This window comes from Mastigoproctus giganteus, chromosome 1, assembly GCF_048544385.1.
Source record: "Mastigoproctus giganteus isolate SK-2022 chromosome 1, ASM4854438v1, whole genome shotgun sequence".
In the NCBI taxonomy this organism is placed as follows: domain Eukaryota; kingdom Metazoa; phylum Arthropoda; class Arachnida; order Uropygi; family Thelyphonidae; genus Mastigoproctus; species Mastigoproctus giganteus.
Window position 1 is genome coordinate 217,486,902 of NC_143575.1, and position 12,104 is coordinate 217,499,005.

General features: G+C 37.0%; 1 protein-coding gene across 1 annotated transcript in view; it reads left to right on the forward strand.

The window, feature by feature from the left end:
* Mhcl (Myosin heavy chain-like) overlaps positions 1-12,104 on the forward strand; it is a 938,273-nt gene that overhangs the window by 721,696 nt on the left and 204,473 nt on the right. Inside the window, exon 27 of the mRNA XM_090376088.1 lies at positions 1,382-1,594. Coding sequence (XP_090232214.1) covers positions 1,382-1,594 — 213 coding nt within the window. The remainder of the gene's footprint in view (positions 1-1,381; positions 1,595-12,104) is intronic.

A 12,104-nucleotide genomic window follows, 5' to 3' on the forward strand; every position in this document is an offset into this window, starting at 1 on the left:
AAAAATGTCAGGAAAAATGGGCATTATAAAAAAAATATGACCCTGAGATCTCTCAAAATCTGCTCAGCATACAATTTATAGCAAGAACTTAATAATATAAACTTATATCTATCCATAACCAATTTAATAAAACTATCAAAACCATTGAAAACTTCCACATTCTCTCCTATCCCACTCACGATGCAGTGTCCTTAGACAGGCCCCAGTTCATATTTTCCTTCTATCCAGGTATAGGGAAACTGATAGTAGACTTGCTAAAAAATACAATGTTAAAGGAAGCAAAAAACCTTTAAAAAATCCCCAACTTTGCCCCTCACCTAACGAGAGAGAGATGCAGTCTAACTTGACTGCAGCTGTGGATTGACTAACATTAGTAGGGCAAATTTCCAGGAAACTACAAACAAGGATTGACTAACACAGTATGAAGCGGGATAAAGTTAAGTATACTACATTTTTGTTGACCATGCTTCCAAATCTCTGATCCTAAGGTTTTAAACCTCACTCACAACCAAAAAAAGGAAGAATTCCTTGAGTCAGTCCATATACAGGAAAACTACAAAAAAGCTCTCAACAGGAACATTGCTAGAGTTCTATCTGCCATCCAAAGTAGTTCTCTTCAACAGAATATGCTGGCATTTTTTCCAGCAGCAATAACTGTATCCAGTGGCATATCACATGAGCAGCCTCCCTGCTCTCAACAGTCATTTGGCATGACTTGCAGCATACAGAAGCTACATAATGTTCTTGTTTATACTCCGGCACAACCATTGATTTTGTATTGATTGATATTTGTATTGATTGATTTTTCAATAAATCAATCAATACAAATATTAATCATATTTAGCAGTCACAGGCTTGAACTCCAGTCCACTTAAAGAGCATGTGCTACTGCACTCGCGCCTGACCACTCAGCTACATCAGGCTTAACACGTCCTACATGTCCAGTCATACCATGCACACTAACCACCTGACCTCTTTTTGTTTAAGACATTCTCTTTCTATATGCTCTTTCCCTTGGCTTCATTGTGTCTGAAATGATAATGGGATTACTGTATACATTATTTCTTCCAGAATCTAATCATCTTTATATGTATGTAATAATTCCCCATAGATGAAGGAATCACACTGTTCCAAAGCATTTTTTTTTTTCGTAATTTACAGTAATTATATAATTGACTATTTATATTGTGATAAATCAATGGAGCATAATGAATATTTTAATCAAATTAGTTATTCCTGCATGAATCCTTCAACTGCCTTATTTTGAATAGTTTGAAATTTTTATAAAGCATTTCTTTTAATGCCAGTAAAAAAGTAAATGTCTTTTAAATAAAAGCTGATTAACTATAATTCTCTTGTTAATTCTTGCAATTTCTATAAGGTAACTCAACTGAAGAGAGTGAAACAAGAACTAGAACGCAAATTAAGAGATCAGGAAGAAGAACTTGAAGAACTGGTTGCTCAAGTGCAGATGTTAGAACAGGCAAAACTACGTTTAGAAATGTCTTTAGAAAAACAAAGGCAAGAGCATCGCAGAGAAATGTCTGTGAGGGAAGAAGAAGTTGAAGAAACACGAGCCAGTTTTTCAAAAAAGGTAATTAAATTCTAATTATATTTAAATTATTTAAATGTTTTGAATTGAGGGTTCACAAGAGTTAAGAAGTTTTAAAATATACAATAAAAGTCTATTATTATGAATTTGAAAAGCTCTATAATAAGTGTTGATTCCATTTCAACACTGTCACCTAGTCCTTGGCAGAGTTGATTTTCTTCAGATTTCTGTGTTTCTTCAGAAAGTATATTATAAAGTTTTTAATAATTTTGATGTTTATTGGAATTGTCATTATATGTAACTTTCCTTTATAAGACTAAGAGAAACTTTGTATATATTTATACTAATGCTTGGTCACCTGGTGGCACTATTCCTGTCTTCTCATGGCAGGGCCAGCACTGCCATGAGAAAACAAGAATAAGGGGTAGAGCCACCAGGTGCCATCAGACCTATGGGTCTAATGATCATGGAAAATGATCATGAATGAAGAGAGTCAATTTGACCCCTCTATGACTAATGTACCTGGCCTTTCTTGTGATGCATTCATTGTCTGATCAAGCTTTAGCAAATTAGCATTAGTATCAGCCAAAAAAAAAAATTCTTATTTCACCCATCCATTCGCTCCAAATGTTTGTCAAGTTCTGCCTTGAATCTATTTAAGCTATCAACTTCTACGACAGATGGAAGTTTGTTCCAGCAATCAACTACCCGCTGGCTAAAGGCAAACTTCCGAGCATCTATCCTACAACCGTCTTTCCTCAATTTGAATTTATGCCCTCTCAGGTGATTATTCTGAGCAAGAGGAAGAATTCCATCAGCATTGAGCATGCTCAAAAACCATTCAAGGCTTTATGCACCTCAATCAGATCACCTCGCAGGTGCCTAGTCTCCAGACACTGTAATTTGCAAAACTTAAGCCTTTCTTCATAAGAGCAACCCTTTGTTCCATTCACTAATAGTAGTACTAGTAGTAGCAGTGGCAGATGATGCAAGTGAATGAGCTTATGCAGCATCAGCCAAAAAAAAAAAAAAAAATCACACCATTCCCTCCAAATGCCTGTCCAGTTCCTCATTAAATTTATTTAACCAATCAACTTCCACAACAACAGATGGAAGTTTGTTCCAGCAATTAACCACCCGCTGGCTAAAGACAAATTTCCACACATGTATTCTACATCTGTCTTTTCTTAATTTGAATTTATGCCCCCGTAGGTTGGTAATCTGAACAAGTGGAAGGATCCCATCAGAATTCAGCATGCTCAACCCATTCAAGGCCTTATACACTTCAATCAGATCACCGTGCAGGTGCCTAGTCTCCAGCCACTGCAGTTTGCAGAACTTAAGCCTCTCTTGGTAAGAGGATCCCTTCATTCCCCTCACCAATCTTGTTGCCCTTCTCTGTACACACTCAAGCAAATCCTACATCCTTCCTAAAATGAGGCCTCCAGGCCTGTATGCAGTACTCAAGCATGGCCTGACCATTGCATTATACAGAGGAACAAAATTATTGACAAAACAATACAATACAAAACAATTATGAACAATATCATTGACAAAACCCCATGACCTGCCCTGGCACCCTGTCTGCATTGCTCAGAAAACTTCATATCTGACTGCACAATTACTCGCAGGTCTTTTTCATTTTCTACCACCTTAAGTGTAGTACCACACAGTTCACAGTTGGTACGTTTCTCTGGGGTTACTTCTACCCATATGCAGTACTTTGCATTTGTCAAGGTTAAACTTCAGTTGCCACTTCTTAGCCCATCTGCCCAAATTATCTAGATCCTGTTGCAGTAGCACACTGCCATTACTGTCATTAACAACCCTGGCAACCTTTGTATCATCTGCAAACTTCGACACTAATCCTGATATACCTTCATCAATATCATTGATAAATATACAAAACAACAGAGGACACAACACCGAACCCTGTTGGACACCACTAATAACGTTAGTCCACGAAGAGTAGCACCCATTAATTACCACAGTCTGTCTTCTCCCACCCAACCGTCCTTTTATCCATTGTAGCAACTTACCGTTAATATCATTCTGCTCCAATTTGTTCAATAGTCTTCGTGGGCAACAGTGTCAAAAGCTTTCCTGAAATCCAAATATATGATATCAAAATAATTTTTTTCATCCAGTTCCTTTGTAACCACATAATAATATCCTATCAGATTTGTCAGACAAGACTTTCCCTTAACAAACCCATGCTGTGTCTGAATTATTGCTGCAGTCTTGTCTAAATGATCCTGCAATGCATCTTTAACCAGTGGCTCCATTATTTTACCCAGAACAGAATTTAAACTAACTGGTCTGTAATTACTCGTGTCACTCTTTGATTCCCCTTTGTGAATTGGGGATACATTTGCACATCTCCAGTCTGTAGGGACCTCCCCTGAGTTCAAGGATGCTCTCATAATTATGGCTAAGGGTTTGCTTAGTTGCTTTGCCGCCTCCTTTAATATAACTGGATAGATCCCATCCACCCCAGGTGCTTTTCTTACGTTTAACTTCAACAATTTCTCCTCCACTTTGCTCTCAGTTATTACAAAATCATTAAGCACACTGCTACAATTTGATAACCTTTTGCCATTTTCAAACCTTAATAACTCCTCATGTGTGAATGCAGATGCAAAATACTTATTCAGTTTGTTTGCTATCTGAGCAGGATCATCAACAGTGGAACCGTCGATATCAAGTGGACCAATCAGATTCATCCCCTTCCTTTTAGAGTTTATATAAGTAAAGAAATCCTTAATCTTGTTGCCCTTCTCTGTTCTCGTTCCAACAGCTCTACATCCTTCTTAAATTGAGGCCTTCAGACCTGTATACAGTGTCAAGGTGTGGCCTGACCATTGCCTTATACAAGGGGATAATCACCTACTTATCCCTGCTAGAAAAATTCCTGTATATCATTGACCAGACACCATGAGCTACTCTTTCAGATGTCTGCACTGCTCAGAAAACTTGATATCTGCCTGCACAATTGCCTCCAGTTTCTTTTCATTCTCTACCACTGTCAGTATAGTACCACAGATTTGATACGTTACTAGTAGCTTCCCATATGTAGTACTTTACATTTGTAAATGTTAAACTTCATTTGCCACCTCTCAGCCCATGTGCTCTACTTTTATAGATCCTGTTGCAGCAGAGTACTGTCATTAGTGTCATTAACAACTCTGCCAACCTTCGTATCATCTGCAAACTTGAACATTAAGCCTGATATACCTTCATCAATATCATTTATAAATACAGAAGACAACAATGGACCCAACACTGAACCCTGAGGGACTCCACTAATAATATTAGTCCAAGAAGAGCAGTGTCCATTGATTACCACTCTCTGTCTTCTTCCACTCAACCATCCCTTTATCCATAGCAGCAATTTGGCTCCAATGCCACACTGCTCCAATTTCTGCAGCAATCTTCCATGTGCAACAGTATCAAAGGCCTTTCTAAAATCCAAATATATGATATCAAAGTTATTCTTTGCATCCAGTTCCTTTGTGACTACATCATAGTATCCAATCAAATTGATCAGACAAGACTTCCCCTTAACAAACCCATGCTGTGTCCAAGCTATAACTGAAGTCTTGTCTAGATGATCCTGCAGTGCTTCTTTAACCAGTGCCTCCATCAATTTCCCTGGAACAGAAGTTAAACTAACAGGTCTGTAATTACCTGTATCCCCCCTTTGATCCTCCTTTGTGGATTGGGATCACATTTGCACATCTCCAGTCCATGGGTATCTCCCCTGAGTCCAGGGAAGCTCTCATAATTATGGTTAAGGGTTTGCTTAGTTCGTTTTCTGCCTCCTTTAATATAACTGGATAGATTACATCCACCTCAGGTGGCTTTCTTATGTTTATCTTCAACAATTTCTCCTGCACTTTACTCTCAGTTATTACAAGATTATCTAGCTTACTGCCAGAGTTTAATACACCTCTGGCATTCCCCTCCCTAAATAACTCCTCATGTGTGAATGTAGAAGCAAAATATTCATTTAGTTTGTTAGCTACCTGAGCAGGATCATCAAGAGTTGAACCATCGGTATCAAGTGGAGCAATCTGAATCATCTCCTTCCTAGAGTTTACATAAGTAAAGAACTCTTTGCTGTTTTTCTTTGCATCCTTTGCCAAAGATTTCTCGTAATCTGCCTTCGCCTGCCTAACCTCATTTGTGACTAGGTTACAGACCAGGTTATATCTATCATAGGCTTTTGTGTCACCTGTTATTTTATATGTAGCCAACCAAGCTAGCCGGGTGGGTAAAGTGCCTGACCTGCCTGGCAACCCAAAGATTGTGTGTTCGAATCCCGCCTCGGGCTTGGAACAGAGTAGAAACGCAAAAACCTTGGAAGGTGCAATATGGTCACAGAAGCCAATGCAGCAACAACTAAAAAAAAAAAAAAAATATATATATATATATATATATATATATCCCATGCATTTTTCTTCCCTGTAAAAATGTCTAATTAGTTCATCTGACATCCATTTAGACCTAAATTTTGAACAATATTTCTTAGTTGGTATGAAAAGTCTAGTAGCTTCCAAGATTAATTCTTTGAATGCTTCCCATTTTGAATTTGCTGTTGGTAACATCTTCAGTTGTTACTTTGTTTAACAGTATTTAAATTCTGTACGGTGGGACCGTATAGAATTTAAATACTGTCTCAGACCGCCACACTTTTATGAAAGGAAAAACCCTTCCCTTTATCTCTCTTTGAGTAAATCCCTCTTCAGCACACTGTGATCACTGCCACCTAGTGGTTCCTTTATCTGCAGAATTTTAATGCATAAAGAATCGCTATTGATAATCAAATCCAGAGTATTACTCCCTCTACTTGCCTCCCGAATATGCTGCTGTAGAAAACAATCATCCAATAAATCCACAAAAGCCTTACTAGTGTGTGAGTGACCAGTGTTGTGTGTGAGAGACTCAACATTGCATTGTCCACCAACATCAGTTGGATGCATTTCCTTAGATTTTGTGTTTTTTTAACTAACAGCATAATGCCTCCTCCCTTCCTGTCCTGTCTGTCCTTTATGTACACATTGTACTCACCAAATTCCAATTCTGCACTGCTTATGTCTGTGTAACACCACTTCTCTGATATCCCAACAATATCTGTCTTATTATCCTCATTTCTTATCCAGAAAAAACCTAGAGGCAATTGCAGAACCCCTTAACTGACAATCTGTGGATATTTTAATTGAGACATCCAGAAAAAACTATCAGAAAAGTTACTTACATTAAAACTCAAAAACTGAAATTTGCAAGCCTATTTGTGCCAGCAAATCCACATAATCCCTAAATACATCTAAGAGTGATTATGGAATGGGATTTTCTGACTGCTACTGAACAAAAGATAGTACAGGAAATGAAAAATCAGTTAGCATACATGCAAAATTAATTATGACAAAGAAAGATGGACAGTCACTTCTACAAGATCAGTTACACTCACCTGTCATACCACTGACAGTAAAGACAAGTAATCAACACCTGCAGAGTATATCTTTATATACCCATTCCAATCAGATATTTCAAATTTCAATGTTTTGGTCACTCACAGAATGCATGCTGAGTAGATGCCATTTTTCCAATGTGAGGGTCAAAAGACCATGTATAGACTATCTTACTGATTACCCTAACCATAGGGACAGTCCTGTTTTCTCTTGAACATGTGCATGTGGATTCCAGGAAAGAATATGCAAAGGTATAAGGTAGAAACTTCCCAATCTTATGCTAAAAAAAAAAAAAAAAACCAATAATAGATATAAAAGCAATACAAATTGGAATTGCTATTCCTAAGAATATACCCATTTCATTTGAAATCAGGCCCTCACACATCTATTCTGCCACTATAAGAGACTTGAATCAGGATTCTTGTAAACATAGAGAAAAAAAAATGTATGGTGGTCCTAAAGTCTCGAAACTTTGTTAGACAATTAGCAGGTCTTGACTACTCAAGTTGTCTGTCCAACTGATTCTTGTAAACAGTGATACCTCTAAAACAGTGTTTTCAAACCTTTTTCTCCAAAAACATGCATATAATGGTGAACAAATATTAATAATTTTTTTGGGGAACAACAAGATAATGTTATCAACATTTGCAGCCTGAAGATGATGTAGAAATATCTCATCCAGTATTCCCCAAAAAGGATATAACATGTCACAAAAAGTGCAAGGCCATAAGGATTTAAAAAGCAGTCAAATCAAACTAACAACACTGCAGGTATACAGGGTGTTTCATAAGTGGTGGTCAGCAATTTAAAGGTGAACTGTACAGACTACAATATGCAAAAAAAGCCTAGTAAACATGGATCCTTAAGTGAATCGTTTTCATTGCACATTTCTATTTGGGATCCACCACTGATAAGGTGAACTGTACAGAGTTGGTATCCACCACTGACTTGTTTGTTTAGGTTAGGTTATGCTCATTTTCTCGTTTCCCCTCTCTCAATGCTCTGAGACATAGCAGGCATACTAGTACTTGTGAAAGGATAGTCAACATGGAAAGAAGTTACAGCAACAAAGAATATGCGGACATGCACTTCATGTGTGGTAAAGCCAACGGCAGTGCACTCGAGATTGCACATTTGTACCAAGAAGCATTTCCCCACCAAAGGCAGCCCAACAGGCCCACATTCATCAGGGTACGTCAACATCTTAGAGAACATGGCACTTCACACATGGAGTATGAGCAGGTAGGTCCAGAAGCATAACTAGAAAGAACATCCTGTAACATTTTTAAAATCCTGTGGTGTTGAAACCAAAAATTAAAAATGTAATTCACAGCTTTTTGCTAAACTAGGGCTTCCATAGTCATTGGTGGATCTTAACAGAAAATGTGCATTATCTCAGAAACGGTTCATTTGCAGCCCGATGTTCACTGAGACTTTTTTTGTTTATTTTAGTTTGTACTTTTCACTTTTAAAATTATTGACCATCATTTTTGAAACATCCTGTATAATGCAGCATATTGTTCATTGACACTATAGAGGCATTAGAGGGAAAAAGGGTAAACTAAAAGACCTGATCCATCATTTCAAGCTAATAGCAGTTAGTAACTCATCTAACTCTATAAGTACATTTTGTAGTGCCGAACTATAATATCTATGTAAAAGACAGGAAAGGTAGTAATTCCTCTAAAAGACATGCATCGATTTTGATACAAAACCTTACACTGAAATTACAGAATTCATGGGATATCTGGTTCCTGGGCAATGCGACGCTGTCACCCCTCTCGCTAGTGGATGACCCACCACTTGGCAGGTATATAGGTACACTGCATCACTGTATTCGCGTAGATGGTAATTCAATGTCAATATGGATAAACATTGTGAGTTAACCGGCTTTGAAAGAGGGATGATAGTCCGTTACTAGGTTGTTATCCCGTGATTTCTGCCCACTCAATGTACCACATGAATGTACATCACCTTTTGTGGCCTCTGTACATAAGAATCCTAGAAGAAATCTAATTGAAGCCTTATTAAATGACCAATAAATTGTGTCGAATAACAAATCCCATACCATCCAATAAATCTAAATACAAGAAGTACATAAGCCATTGAGTTTCCCTTCCTCAGTGTACCACAGTATTGACTGAACCATGTTAAAGACTCTCATGGCAGTACTCATTTCCTAATCCTTATGCATATTTGCATCCATGCGAATGCAAATAAGCATCTTCTATGAGTTGCAAATCCTGATCCTACAATGGAGTAGCTACAAGATAACTATTGAAGATGAAATTGCTAACACTCTGGATGAAACCTCTTATCTGGTATCATATCTGCCATTTCTTCCTATTTTGCAAAATTCCATCAGTTGAAACTGAAAGGGAAAAAAAAAAAAATAGTTGAGACCAAAGTTTACAAACAAGGAACACTTTTCATATAACAGACCATTTCAGGAAGATGTACTTGCTCAATCTTCAGATGCAGTTAAAAACACTGCTCCAGGTCACAGTGATGTTCACTATACATGTTGAAACATCTCTCATCTGTTAGCCTCATGCAGTTGAATTTTCTGTAACATTTGCACCTCTTCTTGGAGGCATGCAGTTGTCCTTCCTGAAACTGGTCAAGGCCCATACAATCCAAATAACTATCATATCCTTAATGAGCTGCTTAGGTAAAATATTTGATCAAGTGGTGTGCTATTGGAGAAATGGATGAAATTGTCAACATAGCAATTTGACTTTAATAAAAACTGGTCCTCCTTAATCTACCTGCTCAGGTAGAAACAAAGATTAGAAATGCTTTCATTAGCAAGCAGCATTTAATTGTGGTAAAGTTTAATATTAAAAAAAAAAGCATTTAACTCTTCATTGGGTGGTAGACTCCTTTGGGATCTTTATGAAGCTGGCTTCAGAGGTAACAACGTCAAGAGAGATTCTGCATAAAACCTCAGGTTTATACATAATTTCCTTGCATTAAGAATTTTTCATGGCTAGTATGGGACAACCACAGCAACACTATGAGTACAAGTGTAAGGTCTCTCGTGGTTCAGTCTTGAATGCAATCCTCTTTGCCATTAGATTGAATAATCTAGCTAAAGTCATTCCTTCAACCATGGATGTGTACATATATGCTGAGTGAGCTGCCCCTCTCATAGCTGCCAGTTCTCCAGAATTAAGTTGGAGATTTTTTTTTTTTTTTTTTCTCAAACTGACCCTTCTCTATCTTGCTGTTGTAATATGGTCACAGTGTTTCCCAGTCTTTTTGCAAAACCTTACTTTTTCCTGTCTTTTTCTTTTCACAAAAAAATATTAAAGTTGGATTTTTTTTATTTTGCAAATTTTTTCATCAATAAATTAGCCATCAAATGTACTGTGATAGTTACGTTGCAAAATAGAAATGTACAATAAAATTTTTTTCTCTTATGAGTAATAACGGTACTTATGTAGTGTGAAGCTAATTAATAGTATCTTTCAGTAAGATGCCAAAGAAATACGGACATAACATTTTAGAAGACATAAGTATTCTAAGGTGTCTGACATATTTCTAAGCAGTGCAGACACGCTGCCAGGACAGCTCATGGGCTTTTGTAAATGATATACAGAAACTTTGCTAGCAAGGATAGGGAGGTAATTATCCCTTTGTATAAGGATTATTCCTTTGTATACGGCCATGGTCAGGCTGTATCTTGAGTACTTGGTCTGGAGGTCTCACTTTAGGAAGAATGTAGATCTGCTGGAATCGGTACAGAGAAGTGCAACCAGATTGGTGAAGGGAACGAAAAGATGCTATTACCTAGAAAGGCTTCATTTCTGCAGATTGCACCATCTCGAGACCAGGCACCTGCAGGGAGATCTGATTGAGGTGTTTAAAGCCTTGAATGGATTGAGTAAGCTGAATGTTAATGGTATTTTTCCACTTGCTGAGACAGAGAGACACACACAAGGGAGCATAATTTAAAGTTGATGGAGGATGGTTGTAGGATAGATGTGTGGAAGCTTGCTTTCAGCCAGTGGGTGGATGATTATTGGAACAGGCTTCCATCTGTTGTTGTGGAAGTGGATGGGTTGAATAAATTCAAGGGAGAACTAGACAAATTTTTGGATGGTATGGATGGGTGAACTGTTTTTTTTTTTTTTTTTTTTTGCTGATGCTATATAAGCTTGTTTTCTTGCATCATTTGCCATTACTGCAACTACTACGAATGTATATGCAAGATTTTCAATGTATCAAAAGATAATACTTTTGTCGTGTGTGTCATATGAATTTTCAATTTCAAGTGGTAGAAAATACAATATAATCAGACATTTTAAAACAAATAAGCATAATGACAACATGTAATGCATAGAAAGAAATGCAAAAGTTAATGTTGCGTTTCATGGTGACGATGACATATATGCAGAATGTTTATTTGCATCTTTTTTTTCATAGAACATAATCTTCTTCCCAGTTGAGCTGTTCATATAGGCATGTTATTTAGAAATATTTTTACCAATAGCAAAAAAAATATGGTTGTGGAAGGAAAAAAACAACAGGCATTAGTGAAATTGCACAGATAGGGAAAGAAGAAGTAGTGCTTTTTCTGAAAAATGGGCCATTTTTAATTGTTACAGATGGCAGTAAACAAAGTGATTCCAAGCTATATCCCACTGTGGTGACCTTTTTTAATTAAAAAAATCGAAAACAGCTTGTTCTCAGTGTTAGCATTTGAAGATGACTCTACAGCTGCGATTTCCAAACTGGGAGGTGCGCCTCCCTGGGGAGGCACGAACTAGTGCAAAAGGAGGCACGAAAAGTTTAACAGAAATGTAATTTTCATAACATAACAAATATAAATAAAAAAATATATACATATAAATAAACTTTCATAACATAACATTAAATTTTTAACCTATTTTTTAAAGCATTTACCACCACCTATCTCACTCTAACTTCGATATAAACATGAGATAAACATTTATTTGGAAAAAAAATATTATATTTTGCTGAAATGGATTGATTTAGTGCATACTATGTATGACATATATAGGTAGATTGCATAGTATAGCATTAGCTGCATGGTTGAAAATATGGTTTCAGCGGTG